Source organism: Wickerhamiella sorbophila (genome assembly GCF_002251995.1).
Source record: "Wickerhamiella sorbophila strain DS02 chromosome Unknown contig3, whole genome shotgun sequence".
Classification (NCBI taxonomy): Eukaryota; Fungi; Ascomycota; class Dipodascomycetes; order Dipodascales; family Trichomonascaceae; genus Wickerhamiella; species Wickerhamiella sorbophila.
Window position 1 is genome coordinate 1,817,901 of NW_020194004.1, and position 19,452 is coordinate 1,837,352.

The following is a 19,452-nucleotide window of genomic DNA, read 5'->3' on the forward strand; positions in this document are numbered from 1 at the left end:
ATGCGCAGTATCACCTCACAGGTTGGGGTTTGGAAGAACCAAGCTGAGCGTGAGAGGGGAGACATCTGCAAACAATCGTGCGTGCGGAAAAAAGCCGACAGAGGTACTTTCGACATAAGAGCCAATAAAGCTCCGCGGCTGCGTCAAGTTATCTTTTCTGAGCCTATGCGGTACTATTGGTCCGATTTTAGCGTTAAACGCCTGTGGAACAGAGTCAAACATGAACCTTCTCTTTTCACGTAAGGTTGCTACTTCCAACGGTTTTTTCTTCGGCACAGCAGCCCTACGTTTCTAAGCGTAAATGCACAGTCTTCTCCTCTTCGGCTTCAATAAGACCGCTGAGGGTCTGATTACTTGAGTTCATCGTAGGTCCGCGGGGTTTTGTTCCCGAATTCGCAGACGTAAACCTATCAAACTAAAAGATTCCTGGAGTTTGCCGAGGAACTTTTTGCCCTGTAGTCGTGACAACCCTTACCAGGATCACGCATCACAGTGCTTAATTTGAATTCTTCGGGAAAAGGTGATTTTAGCATTATTATAGTCACTATTTACAATTTGTCCAGAACTAACTTGCTGTTCTTTACTGATACTTTCACAGTATCTCCATTCTGGACAAGGCCCTCCAAAAGCTTTATCGAAAGCGGCTGCAAGATTTCCTTCTGAATCAGCCGGTTTAGGGGTCTCGCACCATAAGCTACATCATAACCGTGGTTCACGAGCCATTCCTTTGCAGTAGGGTCAACTTCCAGAACAATGCGTCTGTCAGCGAGACGGTTCTGCACCTCGACTAACCGGAGATCGACAATTGACTCCAGTGACTTCTTGGAAAGCCGGTTGAACACCACAATGTCATCGAGACGATTCAGGAACTCTGGTGGGTATCTGCGACGAAGCGAGTCAATAACAAGTTCGCGAACCTTGGGGTCAATCTTTCCGGTCTCGTCCGCTGATGTGTCACTGACAAGAATTTCTTGACCAATATTTGAGGTCATCACAATGATGGTGTTGCGGAAATCAACCTTACGGCCCTGTCCGTCTGTTAGTTGACCTTCGTCCAAAACTTGCAAAAACAGTTTGGAGATATCTGGATGCGCCTTCTCGATCTCGTCGAAAAGAACAACTGAGTAAGGTTTGCGGCGAACTTGTTCTGTGAGCTCACCTCCCTCGTCATAACCGACATAGCCAGGAGGAGCACCGATCAAACGGGCGAGAGAGTGCTTCTCCTGGAACTCGCTCATATCAAACCTGATGATCGACTGCTCGTTGTCAAAAAGGAATTGAGCTAGTGCCTTTGTGAGCTCGGTCTTACCTGTACCAGTGGGACCAAGGAACATAAACGAGCCGACCGGCCGTTTGTCGTTGGTCAAACCAGCACGTTGCATCTGCACTGCGTGGACAACCGCCTTTGTGGCGTCCTCTTGGCCAACCACGCGCTGGTTCAATCGCTGCTCCATTAACAGAAGCTTGTCTTTTTCTCCTTTGAGTAACGAGTCTGTCGGGATACCAGTCATGCGTGAAATAACTCTAGCGATGTCGTTACTAGTGACTGATTCGTGAAGTAATGAGTCCTCGTTGTTCGCTTTCTCGTCTGTCCTCGGAATCTGGGCCTCGAGTTTAGGAATAGTTGCATATTGCAACTCAGATGCTTTGGCAAAGTCACCCGAGTGACGTGCCCGTTCCAAATCGATCTTAGCTTGCTCGAGCTGTTCCTTGGCTTCCTTTACTTTCTCGATTTCTGCCTTCTCTTCTTGCCACAATTTGGTTAACCGCTCAGACTCCTCGCGCTTCGCCTTCAGCTTGTCTTGGATGATTTTTCGTCGATCAACAGAAATTGGGTCGGTCTCTTTCTTGAGAGACTCGAGTTCGATCTGCATGGTGATGATTTGACGATCGACGGTTTGAAGAACATCTGGCTTAGATTCATGTTGGAGGCGCAGAGCTGAGCAAGCCTCATCAACCAGATCGATGGCCTTGTCTGGCAAGAAGCGATCGGTGATGTACCTGTTCGAATACACTGCAGCAGTTACCAAAGCTTGATCGGTGATTCGAACACCATGATGGACTTCATATCTGTCTTTTAGGCCACGTAGGATTGAAATAGCGTCCTCGACAGATGGCTCGTTGATAATTACGGGTTGGAAGCGACGAGCGAGCGCAGCGTCCTTTTCGATATACTTGCGATACTCGTCTAGTGTTGTTGCACCGCAGCATTGGAGTTTTCCTCTTGCCAATGCAGGCTTGAGGAGATTTGAGGCATCAACACTTCCTTCGCTTTTACCGAGCCCAAGAAGAATGTGAAGCTCGTCGATGAACAAGATGACCTTGCCCTGCTCTTTGTCGATCTCGTCTAGAACACTCTTTAGCCGTTCCTCGAACTCGCCACGGAACTTGGCACCAGAAATCAACGCACCCAGGTCGAGGCTGATCACCTTCTTGTCTTTGACAGACTCAGGGACCTGGCCCCTCGCAATCTGTTGAGCTAAGCCCTCCATAATGGCCGTTTTACCTGTACCTGCCTTGCCGATCAACGCTGGGTTATTCTTGGTACGTCGACTGAGGATCTGGATTGTTCGTTTGATCTCGTCGTCTCGGCCGATGACTGGGTCAAGACGGCCTTCTCTCGCTAGGGCTGTAAGATCAGTGCCATATTTGAGCAAGGGGTTTTGTTCCTCCTCGCCACCTTGCTGGAAATTCATCCGAGCACCTCCAGGGCCACCAGCGCCGGGACCAAACGAACCGGCCCCACGACCAGGCGTTGTGCTGAATGATCTTGTTAGCGGCACCAATGTCGGTTGCATGAGCTTGAGGCAGAGCTGCCGTGATGGCACGCTCACAATTCTGCTTGCTGCCCGCCGTTGTGCAGCTTGTCTAGCTATGTTTGCTATAGCTTGGCGATTCATGTTGCTAAGGTTCCCAGAATGTAAGGTGCGTATATGTAGGGCAGTGCGTTGTGGGTTAGGATGTCCTGGATGAGTCGAGAAGTTTCGAGGTGTTTGTCAAGGTGTGACTGCTCAAAAAACATGTACTGTATTCTGTAGCTTTGATTCAGTCTTGGAACAATTGGGTTAATTTTGGTTGAACCCTGTGATTGCTGTGCGGTATTGGTCCTGTATTCTTTGTGATTAATAGCGACCTCTGCAAGCTTTTAGTAGGCGTTGACACAGCATGTAAGCGGGCGTTTCAGCGAAATACGCAGTGTTAATCTGCTTTAAAGTCTTTTTTTTCTTGCTATCTTCGATAAAATTAGGATCAAGTATCTTCCATATGTTAGAATCAATATTGAGGTAAATGTTGCGGAGAGTGGCGCGTATGCGCTGGGTAATTTACCTACATAAGTTGAAAAAGATGGATTGTTTTGTACAACAAAAAGCTATTTTAAATCGAACACACATTAAATTACAAGTTAATTCTTAGATACTAGATGAATAAATACCCAATTGAGTAACGATTTACTCGTCGTCGACCAACGGTTAACAACCCGCATACCTGGCAGTTTATACCAACGGACAAAGGCACAAGCCGAACATAGAGACACTCAGCTATGATAAAGAATATAGATAAAGTATTCAAGTATTATCTACCTGGGTAGTGCATAAATAAACAACAACTTAGGAGGTGTACTTAGTGATAGCACGGGTACCATCCATAATGGCGTGCTTGGCCAACTCACCGGGAAGGACGAGACGAACAGCGGTCTGAATCTCACGAGAAGCAATAGTAGACTTCTTGTTGTAGGCAGCGAGCTTGGAGGCCTCAGTGGCAATACGCTCGAACAGATCGTTGACGAAAGAGTTCATGATAGACATGGCACGGGTGGAGATACCGGTGTCGGGATGGGTCTGCTTGAGGACACGGTAGATGTAAGAAGAATAGGTCTCCTTGCGGCCCTTGTGACGCTTCTTCTTATCGTGAGAGGTGGTCTTCTTGCCAGCCTCCTTCTTGTCGGTCAGAGGGGCTTTGCCAGCGGGGGCCTTGGAAGCGGGCTTTTTCTCAGCAACTTTGGGAGCCATGGTTTATGTTAAACTTTTTTTCCGATGTTGATTCAACAAGTAAAAGTCGGATGCAAAAAAAAGCAACAGCGGGGGGAGCGTCTATTATATACGCTCAGGATGGGAAGTTCATCACCAGGCTGCAGACGCGTTTCCACCAGCCAGGGCAAGGAAACATGCTTGATCATGACCGATGCTTCGCGGTCCCAAAAGTACGCTGACATACGCCACATCCATCACCACCATCACGGATCGTGCATGATCAGGGCTAGGTGTGGGACGCTGCACGCGGTGATGGGAAAGGCTATGCTAATAGTATATAAAAGGCAGCCAGCGCGACAACAGGGTTCCTTTCGTTACACATAGTCTTCTTTTGAGTCCAAGTGGAAATTATTATTCACAAAAATGTCTGGTGGTAAATCTGGTGGTAAAGCTTCTGAGCCCTTGAAGGGCCACACTCAGTCTCGTTCGGCTAAGGCTGGCCTGACCTTCCCCGTCGGTCGTGTTCACCGTTTCTTGCGTAAGGGTAACTACGCTCAGCGTATTGGTGCTGGTGCTCCCGTTTACTTGGCTGCTGTCCTTGAGTACCTCACTGCTGAAATTCTCGAGTTGGCTGGTAACGCTGCTCGCGACAACCACAAGACCCGTATCATTCCCCGTCACATTCAGTTGGCTGTTCGTCACGATGAGGAGTTGAACAAGCTCTTGGGTCACGTCATTATTGCCCAGGGTGGTGTCAAGCCTCACATTGAATCATTCCTTGTGCCCAAGAAGTCCGGCAAGTCCAAGGCTAGCCAGGAGCTTTAAGCAGACTTATTTAAACCGTAATGTTCAGTTATCTTTGCGCGCGTAAGAATTAGCAGTTACGATCTCTATAATAAAGCAATTTTTTAGTATTAATCGACGTTACTAGCAGTGCGAATATTTGGGAGACTGCCGCCGGTTCGTAGGTCCATCGGGGTTGCACTAGGCAGCGCGGTGGCCAGGGGCGAGGAACGCAGACCAAAAAGAAATGCTGCTTGCAGTATTGTGGCGCAATCCAAAACCCCAGCCCATTTTAACCTTTTTTAGGGGGTTGCTATTGACTGGAATGTGGCCTGCATGCCGGCCTCCACCTCGGTGGCGACTATTTAAAAATGTTCAACTATGGTGTGTTTTGACAATTGGGAGTAGTTACTGTTCGTTTGATGAAAAATCCATATTTACGCGGTTTGTTGGGAGTTTGAGGGTTAGGCTTTAAACGTAATGGATTAGTAAATGATAACTCAACCCCTCCACCGGCAACAATAGCCTTATGTCCCTTAAATGCCCTACAGACTGCAATTCAAAGGAGACCCAGAAGCATACACTCCGGATGCAGACCTTTTGTTTGCGGAAACTGCAAAATGGAAGAGAGCCAAAATTTTAGAAAAAGTTACTGGTCTTGTAGGTATACTCTATGATAATCGCATTGTGTCTCCCCTTGATTTGAGCCTGCACCCTCTACAGTCCGATCCACCAAAAGAAATGCTATTCACAGCTGTACGCACGGACGGTCAATTAAGTCTAAAGGCTCATAATGGAAATTATTTGGAATTGAGACATGATCGCTCTGTGGCCATAGAGACAGCTGCAATGGGACCAACAAGTCAGTTAACCCTGCTCGTCGAGGGCGGGCTCTTCACCATCAAGTCAGGCCGGTCGTGTTTGGCAGTCAACGAAAACAAACTGGTGTCCGATAACACTGGGGCTCAGTTTGTGATTATAGTACAAAAATAAATAGTCTAGCGATTGATGATGGTGAATTCACCCAGTCCTCGCAGTAGTTTGACAACTTTAGCACGCGGAGCTCGTAAATCAGAGCACAGCGCGTCTACACTGCATGGTACCCTGAAACATTTACGCACAGCATCAATACCATCCAATGTTTCTTGTATGTCGTTTTCTTCCAAAGCTCTTCGAATGACAAAATCACCAGGAACGTGGTACGACTTGCCTAGCCGCGCGGCTAATATCCACGGCTCGTATATCTGGAACGCATGGACTCTGTGAATAAGTTCTTTGATAACCCCAAACGTCAAAAATCTGCGCAAGTCAATATTTCGAAATAGCTCAGCATGCTCTGTGTACCAAGTACACAAGTTCACGCCTTGTCTCAAAGAACAATACAGCTTCAACACCTCTGCTGGAGACAATTGTAAGGTATACCCCGGAATAGACGATGCAGAAAGCGGCGTCGAAACGTGATCACCATCAGAAGGTACCGAGCTTTGGGAGTTGCTTGACCGGCGATTGTTACTTAGGGTTTTTTGATAAATGAACCCGCATAACTCGCGATACATGCTTGCATCTGTTGCGATATTACGCACGTTAGGAGAGCACGCATAGATGTTGGAGAATTGAACGATTCCGATCAAAATAACACAGTCGTAGTGAATCAAATACTGAATACACTCTTTAGTGAAAGAAAAATCCGCCTCCGCCATATCAGATATACGCCGGACACTGTTGATACCATTGATGTAAGGAATAATCCGATCCATTGTTGGGTCCCACGATTCGTCGCGGAGATCACTCAACTGGACAGTAGGAATAGGCACATGGTGACCTTCAATATTAGGCGGAGGCTCTAAAACAGGAAAAAGCTTGATGTTTACACGATTTGCTTCATCAATTGGGATCTGGCACTCTGAGTAGTTATTCAGATCTTGGAACATCTGCTCAAGAATACTATCAATCCGATAAACATTATGTGGATTCGACAGGAACCGCGATTGATGCTCCAAAGCAGTAAACATCTTGGCCAGCCGCTGGATAGCAACTTCATACGGTCCCACGCCTTCAGCAGAAGGGAAAATGAAAACAAAATTGAATGTAAACGAGTTGCGTTCGTAATCTTGTCCAATTATGTTCACAGGGTACCCCATAATATACTTTTCCTTATATTTTATGCCCACGAGCCGGTTACACAACGAGCTTTTTGGGATAAGGTAGTTCTTGAGCAGGTCAAAGGGCAGCAATGGCTCCTCAACCTCTACGGTACTTGTTGGAATAACTGACCCGTCTGGAATTTGGCATACAACTTTCGACCCTTGAGTTGGATGGAAAATAGCGTAGAATACCCCTAAAATCGGGGGAAACCCATTGACATTACCCATGCTTACGTCTTGGGCCACAAGATGATTATATGAATGGGTCTGCGTAGAGAGGGAAACATATAAGAAAATAAAAAGCTTAGTTGAAAACAGACACCCCGAATAAGAACCAAGGTGCTGTCAGCAGGAGGCACCAAAACAGAGTAGATTTAAACCACCGTTAGAGGCCTGCCTCACTCTCGGAGCTGCCCCCCACAGTTTCATTACTAAGCCAGCGACTAGAAAATTCCGTCCTCTGACATATTAATCCCAACCTAGAAACCTTCGGTAAACTTTTTGCCATAATGCAGCGTATTGCTTCTCGTCAGTCTGCGCTTAAAGGCGTGCGTTTCTATTCACACAAAGAGCTCAAGTTTGGTGTCGAGGGTCGTGCCGCTCTGTTGAAGGGCGTGGACACCCTCGCCAAGGCCGTTTCCGTAACCTTGGGCCCCAAGGGCCGTAACGTTTTGATCGAGCAGTCTTTCGGCTCTCCTAAGATCACCAAGGACGGTGTTACTGTTGCCCGCTCTATTTCGCTCAAGGACAAGTTCGAGAACATGGGTGCCAAGCTCTTGGCTGATGTTGCCTCCAAGACCAACGAGACTGCTGGCGATGGTACCACCTCTGCCACTGTGTTGGGTCGCTCGATCTTCACTGAGAGCGTCAAGCGTGTGGCTGCTGGCTGCAACCCTCAGGATCTCCGTCGTGGTTCTCAGGCTGCCGTCGAGGCTGTTGTTGACTTCCTTTCCAAGCACAAGAAGGAAGTCACCACTTCGGCTGAGATCGCTCAGGTCGCTACCATTTCTGCAAACGGCGATGAGCATATCGGTAAGATGATTGCCAGCGCCATGGAGAAGGTCGGCAAGGAGGGTGTTATCACCGTCAAAGAGGGTAAGACTCTTTATGACGAGCTCGAGGTCACCGAGGGTATGCGCTTCGATCGTGGCTTCATTTCCCCCTACTTCATCACCGATGCCAAGGCAGGAAAGGTTGAGTTCGAGCACCCCTTGATCATGCTTTCTGAGGCCAAGATCTCTTCCATCTCTGATGTTTTGCCCGCTCTCGAGCTCTCGAACAAGACCCGCCGTCCCTTGCTCATCATTGCTGAGGATATTGACGGTGAGGCCCTTGCTGCTTGTATTCTCAACAAACTGCGGGGTCAGGTCCAGGTTGCCTGTGTCAAGGCTCCAGGTTTCGGTGATAACCGTAAGAACACTCTTGGAGACATCGCTATTCTCACTGGTGGTCAAGTCTTCACTGAGGAGCTTGATATCAAGCCCGAAAATGCCACTCTTGAGCAGTTTGGTTCTTGCGGTTCTGTGACCGTCACCAAGGATGATACTATTGTTCTTAATGGTGAGGGTGCCCGTGACACCATCATGCAACGTTGCGAGCAGATCCGTGGTTACGTTGCTGATGCTTCCACATCCGAGTACGAGAAGGAGAAGCTCCAGGAGCGCCTGGCCAAACTCTCCGGCGGTGTTGCCGTTATCAAGGTCGGTGGCTCCTCTGAGGTTGAGGTTGGCGAGAAGAAGGACCGCTTTGTCGACGCCCTCAACGCTACTCGTGCTGCCGTCGAGGAGGGTATCTTGCCCGGTGGTGGCACCGCCTTGCTTAAGGCTTCTCGCATTCTTGGCGACGTCCCCACTGCTAACTTCGACCAGAAGCTTGGTGTTGACATTATCCAGCAGGCTATTCGTGGCCCCGCCCGCACTATCATTGAAAACGCTGGCGGCGACGGTGCAGTTGTTGTTGGCAAGCTCGTCGACGACTTTGGCGACGACTTCAGCAAGGGCTACAATTCTGCCACTGGCAAGTATACGGATATGATCGCTGCTGGTGTTATTGATCCTTTCAAGGTCGTTCGTACTGGCCTGGTCGATGCTTCTGGTGTTGCTTCGCTGCTAGCTACTACCGAGTGCGCCATCGTCGATGCTCCCGAGCCTGCTCCCGCTGCTCCTCCCGCTGGTATGGGCGGCATGGGCGGCATGCCTGGCATGGGCGGTATGGGCTTCTAAGCTTTGTACATAAAAATAACTGTTTTAAATCGTCTGTTAAATCAGATGTTAGCGCAAGCTGCTGACATAAGACACACACCGACACACACTCCAGCTTCAATTATGAGCGGTGAAGACGACGTGCTCCAATTGCTCGATTCAATCGATAGAGAGCGCACCAAAAAACAAAGAGCCCGTAAGCCCATCAAACCTCGTGAAAAGCGCGCTGATGCCGATGTGATGGAATTTCTGGATGAGGTTTCAAAGTCGAGCACCCCTACTCCTCCAGTTTTGACCGAGGGAACACAGACTTCAGAACAATTACTTGTCCAGTCTGTCAAACCTAAACCACCGAAAGCCCAAGTGAGTATGGAAGAAGAAACTGTCAAGGTGACCACATCTGATTCTCCTCGTAGTGAGACAACGGCAGCGACAAGTGACCCTATAACTAGTATCTCAAGTTGGTGGTCGCGCAATAAAGACGGTCTATGGGACCAGGCTGCGAATGCAGCTACTGTAGCCAAATCCCATGCTACAGATGTTGTGAAGCAGGCGGAAGCAAAGGTATCTGAGATGCAGAAAGACCAAGGCACATCGGCGTTTGCATTTAGCAGCTGGCAAAAGTCCATCTCGTCCGTCTTACAGACAATCGTGCCGCCAATTGGCCGCCATGAGCAGTTGAAAATTAATATTTTCCATGATATGGTTGGATACCAAAACATCGATAGTCTCGTCCACGAGGTTTTTGCCAGAGTGATGGACCAAGTTGAAGGCGGCGGTGACCTCAATATGGTCGTACAAAAAGGCAAAGAACGGCATCTAGCTCAGGAAGCTAATGACCATACGCTAAAACTCAACGCGTTCGTTGGATCTTATGAAAATGGCAAAAAGCTAGCCAAGGCCAATATTGAGGAGCTTATTTCCTCTCAAACGTCTTCACCGAATCCAGAAGGTGAGAACTTTATCCAGCATTCAGAACTTTTCGTGTCAATTCAACCTGTGATTTCTGACCAAATACATGATACAGACCTCACTTTACAAAACGGCGGATTTTATTTCATTATCTACTTGGCTGACCATCACCATAAGATCGAGCTGACGACCGCTTCTCAAAATTTCCCTTCGAGATGGGCCGAAATTTTAGATGCTAGTGCAGCTACAGGTCCTGAAACAACAAGTGACACTAAGGAATGGATTTTGGAATGGGTAGAGTCTGGACTGCAACTCGCAGTTGGCGTTGTGGCTCAAAAGTACGTTTTTATGCGGATGGGATTGGACCCGAGTAAATGACGCTACAATAGGATCATAAAAATACATTTTATATACCGCGATAACTCAGCCTTTATAATTCACCCCCTTTTTTTTTTTTCAACTGCTTATTTTTGAGTTTGATCTGGATTTCTTTTCCTCATTCCTAATTCTGTGTTACCGAAGCTTACTCCTGGAAAAACATTATTCCTCAATGCATATTTACAGCTAGTATCTTTAGTGTAGTAGTTGTACAATCTTGATTAAAGTATGTCTAGACGTAGTAGCTCCGCGGCCCTGGGTCACCATGCAGGTGTCATCTGTAACAGCTGGAGTTGTGGCCTCAATGTAATGTATATACAATACGTGGCCCGGCAGAGACACGGAGTGTGGATTAAAGAACCAAAAGTGGCAAAAGCCATTGTTACAGCACCTGATGCTATCAGTCACCAAAAACGAAGACGGACTTCGACTTAAGAGGCTGTCGGGAACATAGAGCTGGCCAATTCAGACTCTGCGATATCAGAGAGCCGCAGCTGTAAAAGATGAGTTACCAAAAGGTGGTTAGTTAATGGACTTGCATTATTTGAAGAGATAAATTCGCTTCTGGGACACTGACACTATGAAAACAACAAAAATGTCATGGGATGAAAACCGAGCTCTAGTGGCACATAATTTACTTTTGCCTACTAGAAATTCGAAAAAAAAAGATTGCAATCAAATTAAGCGGCTTGACTGATCAGTCGTAGGGCGATAGGCTTCAAAGTGCAGGTGGTAGATAATACGACTTTGCACAGATCAGACCGCCCGGCTTTCTAGGCATTGTACACCAACATGAGCTCCTAAATTACCTGTATATACTAAAATATTGGCATCTTGTGCTGTTGATATGTTGCCGCTCAGAGATCTTCCGCGCTTAAGACTGTACGCTATTTAAATGTTTTGCAGTTATAGTCGAACTACGAACGCATAAACAGCACTGGTAGAACTCGAATTTAAAAATTTATCATAAAAGTGAAAGATATTAAAACATTGCCTTGCTACATTATGTGACTATTGATTAAGCGAAGACAAAAACAGCCCCGGCTACGATAGCAGCGAATGAAATGCCTTTAATAGAAGCACCATTTGCGGGGCGCACCTCAGTGCCAGAAGCAGCAGGGCTGGGAGCAGTCTCAGCACCTGAAGTCTTGAGAGTTGGAGCAGGAGCAGTCTCAGCACCCGAAGTCTTAGGAGTTGATATAGGAACGTTGGTAGGGGTCTCGGTCTCGCAGGGGACAGTGACAGTCTCCGTGAGAGTAACGGGGCCAGCGCTGGTTACGGTCACTGTCTGGCTTCCATGAGTGAAGGTAGTGGGTTCAGGGCAGGAAGTAGTGAACTCAGTGACGATAGTGGTAGACTTCGCAGGGGGTTTGGTGAGAGTGCATGGGCAGTCAGTGACAGTCAAAGTAGTGGGTTCAGTGACAGTGTAGCAGCGGCCGTTACCAGGGCAGACAGTGGTAGGCTCAGGGCAATAAGTAGTGAACTCAGTCACAATAGTTGTAGTCATCGCAGGTGGCTTGGTGAGAGTGCACGGGCAGTCAGTGATAGTCAAAGTAGTGGGCTCAGTGACAGTGTAGCAGTGGCCATTACCAGGGCAGACAGTTGTAGGCTCAGGGCAGTAAGTAGTGAATTCAGTGACAACAGTCGTGGAGACCTCCTCAGAACCTGACAATACCCCAGTGCCAGTGGGGGCACTAGAGCCGGTGGGAACCACAAAACCGGATTGGGCGCCAGAGTCAGAAGCACCAGAGCCGGTAGGAGCAACGGAACCAGATTGCGCGCCGGGGCCAGAAGCGCCGGAGCCTGTGGGGACAACAGAACCGGATTGGGCGCCAGAGCCAGAGGCACCGGAACCACTAGCAGTAGCAGAACCAGATTGGGCGCCGGAGCCAGAAGCGCCGGAGCCGGTGGCGAGAGCAGACCCAGATTGAGCTCCTGAGCCAGAAGCGCTGGAGCCGGTGGCGAGAGCAGACCCAGATTGAGCTCCTGAGCCAGAAGCGCCGGAGCCAGTGGCGAGAGCAGAACCAGATTGGGCGCCAGAACCAGAGGCACCAGAACCACTAGCAGTAGCAGAACCAGATTGGGCTCCTGAACCAGAATGGGTACCGGAGCCAGAAGCGCCGGAGCCGGTGGAAGTAGCAGAGCCAGATTGGGCGCCAGAGCCACTAGCAGTAGCAGAACCAGATTGGGTGCCAGAGCCACTAGCAGTAGCAGAACCAGATTGGGTGCCGGAGCCAGAAGCGCCGGAGCCGGTGGAAGTAGCAGAGCCAGATTGGGCGCCAGAACCAGAGACACCAGAACCACTAGCAGTAGCAGAACCAGATTGAACCCCAGAGCCAGAAGCACCGGAGCCAGTGGCGAGAGCAGAACCAGATTGGGCGCCAGAACCAGAGGCGCCAGAACCACTAGCAGTAGCAGAACCAGATTGAGCCCCAGAGCCAGAAGCGCCGGAGCCAGTGGCGAGAGCAGAACCAGATTGGGCGCCAGAACCACTGGCAGTAGCAGAACCAGATTGGGCTCCTGAGCCAGAAGCGCCGGAGCCGGTGGAAGTAGCAGAGTCAGATTGGGCGCCAGAACCAGAAGCACCAGAACCACTAGCAGTAGCAGAACCAGATTGAACCCCAGAGCCAGAAGCACCGGAGCCGGTGGCGAGAGCAGAACCAGATTGGGCACCAGAACCAGAGGCGCCAGAACCACTAGCAGTAGCAGAACCAGATTGAACCCCAGAGCCAGAAGCGCCGGAGCCAGTGGCGAGAGCAGAACCAGATTGGGCGCCAGAACCAGAGGCACCAGAACCACTAGCAGTAGCAGAACCAGATTGGGCTCCTGAGCCAGAAGCGCCGGAGCCGGTGGAAGTAGCAGAGCCAGATTGGGCGCCAGAACCAGAAGCACCAGAACCACTAGCAGCAGCAGAACCAGATTGAGCTCCTGAGCCAGAAGTACCGGAGCCGGTGGAAGTAGCAGAGTCAGATTGGGCGCCAGAACCAGAGACACCAGAACCACTAGCAGTAGCAGAACCAGATTGAACCCCAGAGCCAGAAGCACTGGAGCCGGTGGAAGTAGCAGAGCCAGATTGAGCGCCAGAGCCAGAAGCACCAGAACCACTAGCAGTAGCAGAACCAGATTGAGCGCCAGAGCCAGAGGGTGCCATGGAACTAGCTGAGCAAGGACCAACAGACGTCAAAGTAACAAGACCGTTAGTGCATGGCGTCAACAGCGGAATGACGATAGGCGACGATAACGTAGAGCCAATTTTGTTGACGCTGCTGATAAGGTTGTTAATGGTATCGATGTCGGCACAGTCGTAGCAGCCACCAGATTTGGCAAGAATAGCAGCAAGTGTGGCAACAATGGTGTTCAAACTCTTGATAAGCGACTCTAGAATGTTCTTGAGAATGGGGGCCAAGATACCGCTGCTGTTAGCGAGCTGTTGAGCAACATTCTCAATAACAGTGACCAAGTTGTCGACGATCTTGAAGATTGACAGCAGTCCATCACCAGCGAGACAGGTGATACCACTAAGGGCACCGAGAAGAGCATCGACAGCAGCGATGACAGCAGCAAGCAAAGGACCCAGAAGCGCGATATGGCCGGCAATGTCAGAAAGGCCATTGAGCAGAGCTTGAACAGTTTGCAGCACGGAATTGAGAACGGAAGTAAGACCCTTGCCGGGTCCATCACCACAAGCACAAGCAGTAGCACTAGGAGTAAGACCAACGGTAGTGATGATGCTAGTGCATACAGACGCAGAGTGAGCTGCTGTGCCAGATGCACCAGAGCCGCTCGGGGTAACCGATGCGGAATTAGCGCCAGAAGCGCCAGAACCACTGGGTATGGCGGAGCCGGATTGAGCACCTGATCCAGAGGCACCAGAACCTCTAGCAGTAGCAGAACCAGAATGGGTACCGGAGCCAGAAGCGCCGGAGCCGGTGGAAGTAGCAGAGCCAGATTGGGCGCCAGAGCCACTAGCAGTAGCAGAACCAGATTGGGTGCCGGAGCCAGAAGCGCCGGAGCCGGTGGAAGTAGCAGAGCCAGATTGGGCGCCAGAACCAGAAGCACCAGAACCACTAGCAGTAGCAGAACCAGATTGAACCCCAGAGCCAGAAGCACCGGAGCCGGTGGCGAGAGCAGAACCAGATTGGGCGCCAGAACCAGAGGCACCAGAACCACTAGCAGTAGCAGAACCAGATTGAGCCCCAGAGCCAGAGGGTGCCATGGAACTAGCTGGGCAAGGACCAACAGACGTCAAAGTAACAAGACCGTTAGTGCATGGTGTCAACAGCGGAATGACGATAGGCGACGATAACGTAGAGCCAATTTTGTTGACGCTGCTGATAAGGTTGTTGATGGTATCGATGTCGGCACAGTCGTAGCAGCCACCAGATTTGGCAAGAATAGCAGCAAGCGTGGCAACAATGGTGTTCAAACTCTTGATAAGCGACTCTAGAATGTTCTTGAGAATGGGGGCCAAGATACCGCTGCTGTTAGCGAGCTGTTGAGCAACATTCTCAATAACAGTGACCAAGTTGTCGACGATCTTGAAGATTGACAGCAGTCCATCACCAGCGAGACAGGTGATACCACTAAGGGCACCGAGAAGAGCATCGACAGCAGCGATGACAGCAGCAAGCAAAGGACCCAGAAGCGCGATATGGCCGGCAATGTCAGAAAGGCCATTGAGCAGAGCTTGAACAGTCTGCAGAACGGAATTGAGAACGGAAGTAAGACCCTTGCCGGGTCCATCATCACAAGCACAAGCAGTAGCACTAGGAGTAAGACCAACGGTAGTGATGATGCTAGTGCATACAGACGCAGAGTGAGCTGCTGTGCCAGATGCACCAGAGCCGCTCGGGGTAACCGATGCGGAATTAGCGCCAGAAGCGCCAGAACCACTGGGTATGGCGGAGCCGGATTGAGCACCTGATCCAGAGGCACCAGAACCTCTAGCAGTAGCAGAACCAGAATGGGTACCGGAGCCAGAAGCGCCGGAGCCGGTGGAAGTAGCAGAGCCAGATTGGGCGCCAGAGCCACTAGCAGTAGCAGAACCAGATTGGGTGCCGGAGCCAGAAGCGCCGGAGCCGGTGGAAGTAGCAGAGCCAGATTGGGCGCCAGAACCAGAAGCACCAGAACCACTAGCAGTAGCAGAACCAGATTGAACCCCAGAGCCAGAAGCACCGGAGCCGGTGGCGAGAGCAGAACCAGATTGGGCGCCAGAGCCAGAAGCACCAGAACCACTAGCAGTAGCAGAACCAGATTGAGCTCCTGAGCCAGAAGCACCGGAGCCGGTGGAAGTAGCAGAGTCAGATTGGGTGCCAGAGCCAGAGGCACCAGAACCACTAGCAGTAGCAGAACCAGATTGAGCCCCAGAGCCAGAGGGTGCCATGGAACTAGCTGGGCAAGGACCAACAGACGTCAAAGTAACAAGACCGTTAGTGCATGGCGTCAACAGCGGAATGACGATAGGCGACGATAACGTAGAGCCAATTTTGTTGACGCTGCTGATAAGGTTGTTGATGGTATCGATGTCGGCACAGTCGTAGCAGCCACCAGATTTGGCAAGAATAGCAGCAAGCGTGGCAACAATGGTGTTCAAACTCTTGATAAGCGACTCTAGAATGTTCTTGAGAATGGGGGCCAAGATACCGCTGCTGTTAGCGAGCTGTTGAGCAACATTCTCAATAACAGTGACCAAGTTGTCGACGATCTTGAAGATTGACAGCAGTCCATCACCAGCGAGACAGGTGATACCACTAAGGGCACCGAGAAGAGCATCGACAGCAGCGATGACAGCAGCAAGCAAAGGACCCAGAAGCGCGATATGGCCGGCAATGTCAGAAAGGCCATTGAGCAGAGCTTGAACAGTCTGCAGAACGGAATTGAGAACGGAAGTAAGACCCTTGCCGGGTCCATCATCACAAGCACAAGCAGTAGCACTAGGAGTAAGACCAACGGTAGTGATGATGCTAGTGCATACAGACGCAGAGTGAGCTGCTGTGCCAGATGCACCAGAGCCGCTCGGGGTAACCGATGCGGAATTAATGCCAGAAGCGCCAGAACCACTGGGTATGGCGGAGCCGGATTGAGCACCTGATCCAGAGGCACCAGAGCCGCTAAGGGTAGCAGAGCCGGAAGCACCAGAACCAGTAGGTGTAGCAGAGCCAAACTGAGTGCCAGGCTCGGAAGTAGCAGAGCCGCTAGGGGTAGCAGAACCACTAGGAGTGGCAGAGCTAGAAGCACCAGAGTCGCTAGGCGCAGGAGCTCCAGAAACAGTAGAGTCGCTAGGCGCAGGAGATCCAGAAGTAGTAGAGTCGCTAGGCGTAGAAGACACAGAAGCACCAGAACCGGTAGGGACAATAGAACCAGAATTGGCACCTGAATCAGACGGGGTCACATTGCTAGATGGGCAAGGAACAACCGAAGTCAGAGTAATAGGACCGCTAGAGCAAGGTGTCAATAACGGAATAGAGGAAGGTGGGGACAAAGTGGAGCCAATTTTGTTGACACTGCTGATAAGGTTGTTGATGGTATCGATATCTGCGCAGTCGTAGCAGCCACTAGACTTGGCAAGAATAGCAGCAAGTGTAGCCACAATATCGTTCAAACTCTTGATAAGCGACTTGAGAATAGCCTTGAGAATGGGAGTCAAGAGAATGCCACTGTTAGCTAGTTGGTCTGCAACATTCTCAATAACACTGACCAAGTTATCGACGATCTTGAAGATTGACAGAAGTGCATCACCAGTAAGACAGGTGACACCACTAAGGGCGGTAAGTAGAGCGTCGACGGCAGCGGTGACAGCAGCAAGCAGAGGGGTAAGAGCAGCAATATTGCTGGCGGCATTAGACAGACCTTTGAGCAGAGCCTGAACAGTCTCCAGAACGGAATTAATAACAGAAGTAAGACCCTTGCCGGGTCCATCACCGCAAGTACAGGCGGTGGCACTGGGGATGAGGCCAGTAGTAGTAACGAGGGTAGTGCACACGGAAGTAGAGGGATCGGCAGTACCAACATCATCAATACGGACAGCGAGGTCAGCGGTAGGGGCCGCAGCATATGCTAGCGACGCAGCCGCGAAAAGGCCAAAAACCTTCGCGAAACGCATTTCGAGTCTGGGTATGTCGGATTTTGCTCTAGTTCTTTAATACCCCAGGTTCCGTATCATTTCAAATTCCCGTACTTAGGTGAGCATGTCTTACATTGCATGAAATACTGTGTGATGCAGATCGTGCATACATACGCGTATGCATTACAGATCATCCTAGATCTCCTGCTTCTGGTTCCTTTGTGTCTTGGTTTAGATGGACAAGTTTAATGACACCACATCTTAGTTCTACTGATTTCACTACCGTTTTCATTTATACCGACCCCAAGCATATTCTGAGTCTTCGTTACACTGTACTCCATGCAGTTTTTTTCCATAAATACCGCCCCACTAGCGGACGTTTCTGTTCGCTATTTTTTTTCTCATATGCAAAGACCAGACCAATTTATAGAATGCACGACAATGAATGCTTAGAGTTTCGTACTTTTATTGGTTTTAAACCGTCTATTCCAAGCGCCTGCGAATGTACTGTGGAACCGGTCTTTTTTTTTTTGCTCTCCATGCAAGGCAACATGCAACCTCGTAGGTAAGGGCGTATTCGCCTCGTGCTTAGTAAACGACATAAAACATAGGAGCGCTTGCCCGTCCGATGCAGGCTTGACCGTTCCTCCCTGGACCGAGATCGAATCGGTTGTTTCTTTACGCTGCTTCAAATGTTAATCAGGTATTGAACATGATATCCTTTGAAGAAACCCTACAAAGGTTGAATTGAGTACATCCAATAGGGTTGTATAGCTTCCTTTGCTTTGCCTGTTTGTGTACAATGACGTTTGTGAGCACAGACAGGGGCGACGGGGCATTCTTGTGGACGGTGCTGCAAGCGCTCCTGTAAATCTCGTCGCCCTACAAAAGTCCTCAGCGTGGGTTCGGGGTTTATGGACCTATCTCAATCAGCCTCAATCGTGATCTGTGTTGGTCCTTTTGGGCGATTAGCCTAGCACGCAGACTGGAGTGTCGCTATTTTAAGTGATCATTATTTATCTTACTTCCCTGGCCGTAATCTTAAATACTCTGATAGAAATGAAAACTGGCAGAGCAAAAATCTGCACCTGTCATTTGTAAGCACCCGGCGACGCATCCCCTACTCAAGCACCGAGGGTCCGAGCGCTGGCTAAACGAATGCAGATTCTTGGCGACATTTATTAATAGCACTTTGCCTTACAGCCCCGATAGTCTATCTACGGTTTTTATATGCGCAGTGATGATCTCTTTATAACATGCGATCCAGTGTATGCTTCAAACACGCTACAACCGGGATTACCAGGAAGCATTGAATGGATCCCACTGGGGCTCTCCTTGCGTGAATATCCAACGCTCGTGGCGTTGATCACTGTGCGTGAATATCTGGAACATGAGGGGTAAGAGTATCAATGTAATGTGCTGAAGGAATGCAGATTCTCGGCGATGTTTAGAAATAGTACCCTGCGTTTGACACTTATACGTACAATCCGCTATTTATTCATAGGCTCAGGTGGATGTTGTCCACGAAATAGTTCAGTTTACTGGGAAGTGTCGCAGCCCATGGTACTGCTGGATCTGTGAGACTTACTAGACAAGTCTTGGGTCTTGGCGATGCTGTTAAATCGTTCTTTTTGCCTAGCAAATTTAACCGGCTCGTCTGTTGTATATTAGGATGGTCTGGTTTTATAATAAGATATGTTATATTTTCTATACACGACGAACGCATTTAATGAGAAGGTAGTCGCACTAAAGACTCAACCGTACGTATCCAGGTCTCGAGGCTCTGGCGTACGAATTTAGTAAACAGATTCCGTCTTGGCGATATGTATAAAGAATTGGTTTGCCTGGCTAGTCAAGCCATCACATCTGCCAAGTTCATATGCGTAGAAATATTCTGTTTATGACAAGTTGTACGCTACAAACATTACACTGGTGCTATTAAGAGCGCAAATAGTAGCATTAAATACTTGAGTGTGCTATTCAAGTGGCTTATATATCTA

General features: G+C 49.5%; 8 protein-coding genes across 8 annotated transcripts; 4 read left to right on the forward strand and 4 right to left on the reverse strand.

The window, feature by feature from the left end:
- Positions 1–548: 548 nt before the first annotated feature.
- B9G98_02935 (Heat shock protein 78, mitochondrial) lies at positions 549–2,900 on the reverse strand (the record flags this gene model as incomplete). The annotated part of the gene is made up of 1 exon (XM_024809492.1): positions 549–2,900. One exon carries the CDS (start codon positions 2,898–2,900, stop codon positions 549–551), a length of 2,352 nt encoding a protein of 783 aa, XP_024665260.1.
- Positions 2,901–3,608: 708 nt separating this feature from the next.
- Positions 3,609–4,010, reverse strand: B9G98_02936 (Histone H2B; the record flags this gene model as incomplete). The annotated part of the gene is made up of 1 exon (XM_024809493.1): positions 3,609–4,010. One exon carries the CDS (start codon positions 4,008–4,010, stop codon positions 3,609–3,611), a length of 402 nt encoding a protein of 133 aa, XP_024665261.1.
- A 384-nt stretch (positions 4,011–4,394) lies between these two features.
- B9G98_02937 (Histone H2A-beta) lies at positions 4,395–4,796 on the forward strand (the record flags this gene model as incomplete). The annotated part of the gene is made up of 1 exon (XM_024809494.1): positions 4,395–4,796. One exon carries the CDS (start codon positions 4,395–4,397, stop codon positions 4,794–4,796), a length of 402 nt encoding a protein of 133 aa, XP_024665262.1.
- A 498-nt stretch (positions 4,797–5,294) lies between these two features.
- On the forward strand, positions 5,295–5,747 carry B9G98_02938 (hypothetical protein; the record flags this gene model as incomplete). The annotated part of the gene is made up of 1 exon (XM_024809495.1): positions 5,295–5,747. One exon carries the CDS (start codon positions 5,295–5,297, stop codon positions 5,745–5,747), a length of 453 nt encoding a protein of 150 aa, XP_024665263.1.
- Positions 5,748–5,752: 5 nt separating this feature from the next.
- On the reverse strand, positions 5,753–7,126 carry B9G98_02939 (Nitrogen permease regulator 2; the record flags this gene model as incomplete). The annotated part of the gene is made up of 1 exon (XM_024809496.1): positions 5,753–7,126. One exon carries the CDS (start codon positions 7,124–7,126, stop codon positions 5,753–5,755), a length of 1,374 nt encoding a protein of 457 aa, XP_024665264.1.
- A 281-nt stretch (positions 7,127–7,407) lies between these two features.
- B9G98_02940 (Heat shock protein 60, mitochondrial) lies at positions 7,408–9,120 on the forward strand (the record flags this gene model as incomplete). The annotated part of the gene is made up of 1 exon (XM_024809497.1): positions 7,408–9,120. The coding sequence occupies one exon, from the start codon at positions 7,408–7,410 to the stop codon at positions 9,118–9,120; it is 1,713 nt and encodes a 570-aa protein (XP_024665265.1).
- Positions 9,121–9,165: 45 nt separating this feature from the next.
- B9G98_02941 (Maintenance of telomere capping protein 1) lies at positions 9,166–10,389 on the forward strand (the record flags this gene model as incomplete). The annotated part of the gene is made up of 1 exon (XM_024809498.1): positions 9,166–10,389. One exon carries the CDS (start codon positions 9,166–9,168, stop codon positions 10,387–10,389), a length of 1,224 nt encoding a protein of 407 aa, XP_024665266.1.
- Positions 10,390–11,407: 1,018 nt separating this feature from the next.
- On the reverse strand, positions 11,408–17,491 carry B9G98_02942 (Cell wall protein SED1; the record flags this gene model as incomplete). The annotated part of the gene is made up of 1 exon (XM_024809499.1): positions 11,408–17,491. The coding sequence occupies one exon, from the start codon at positions 17,489–17,491 to the stop codon at positions 11,408–11,410; it is 6,084 nt and encodes a 2,027-aa protein (XP_024665267.1).
- Between the last annotated feature and the right edge of the window lie 1,961 nt (positions 17,492–19,452).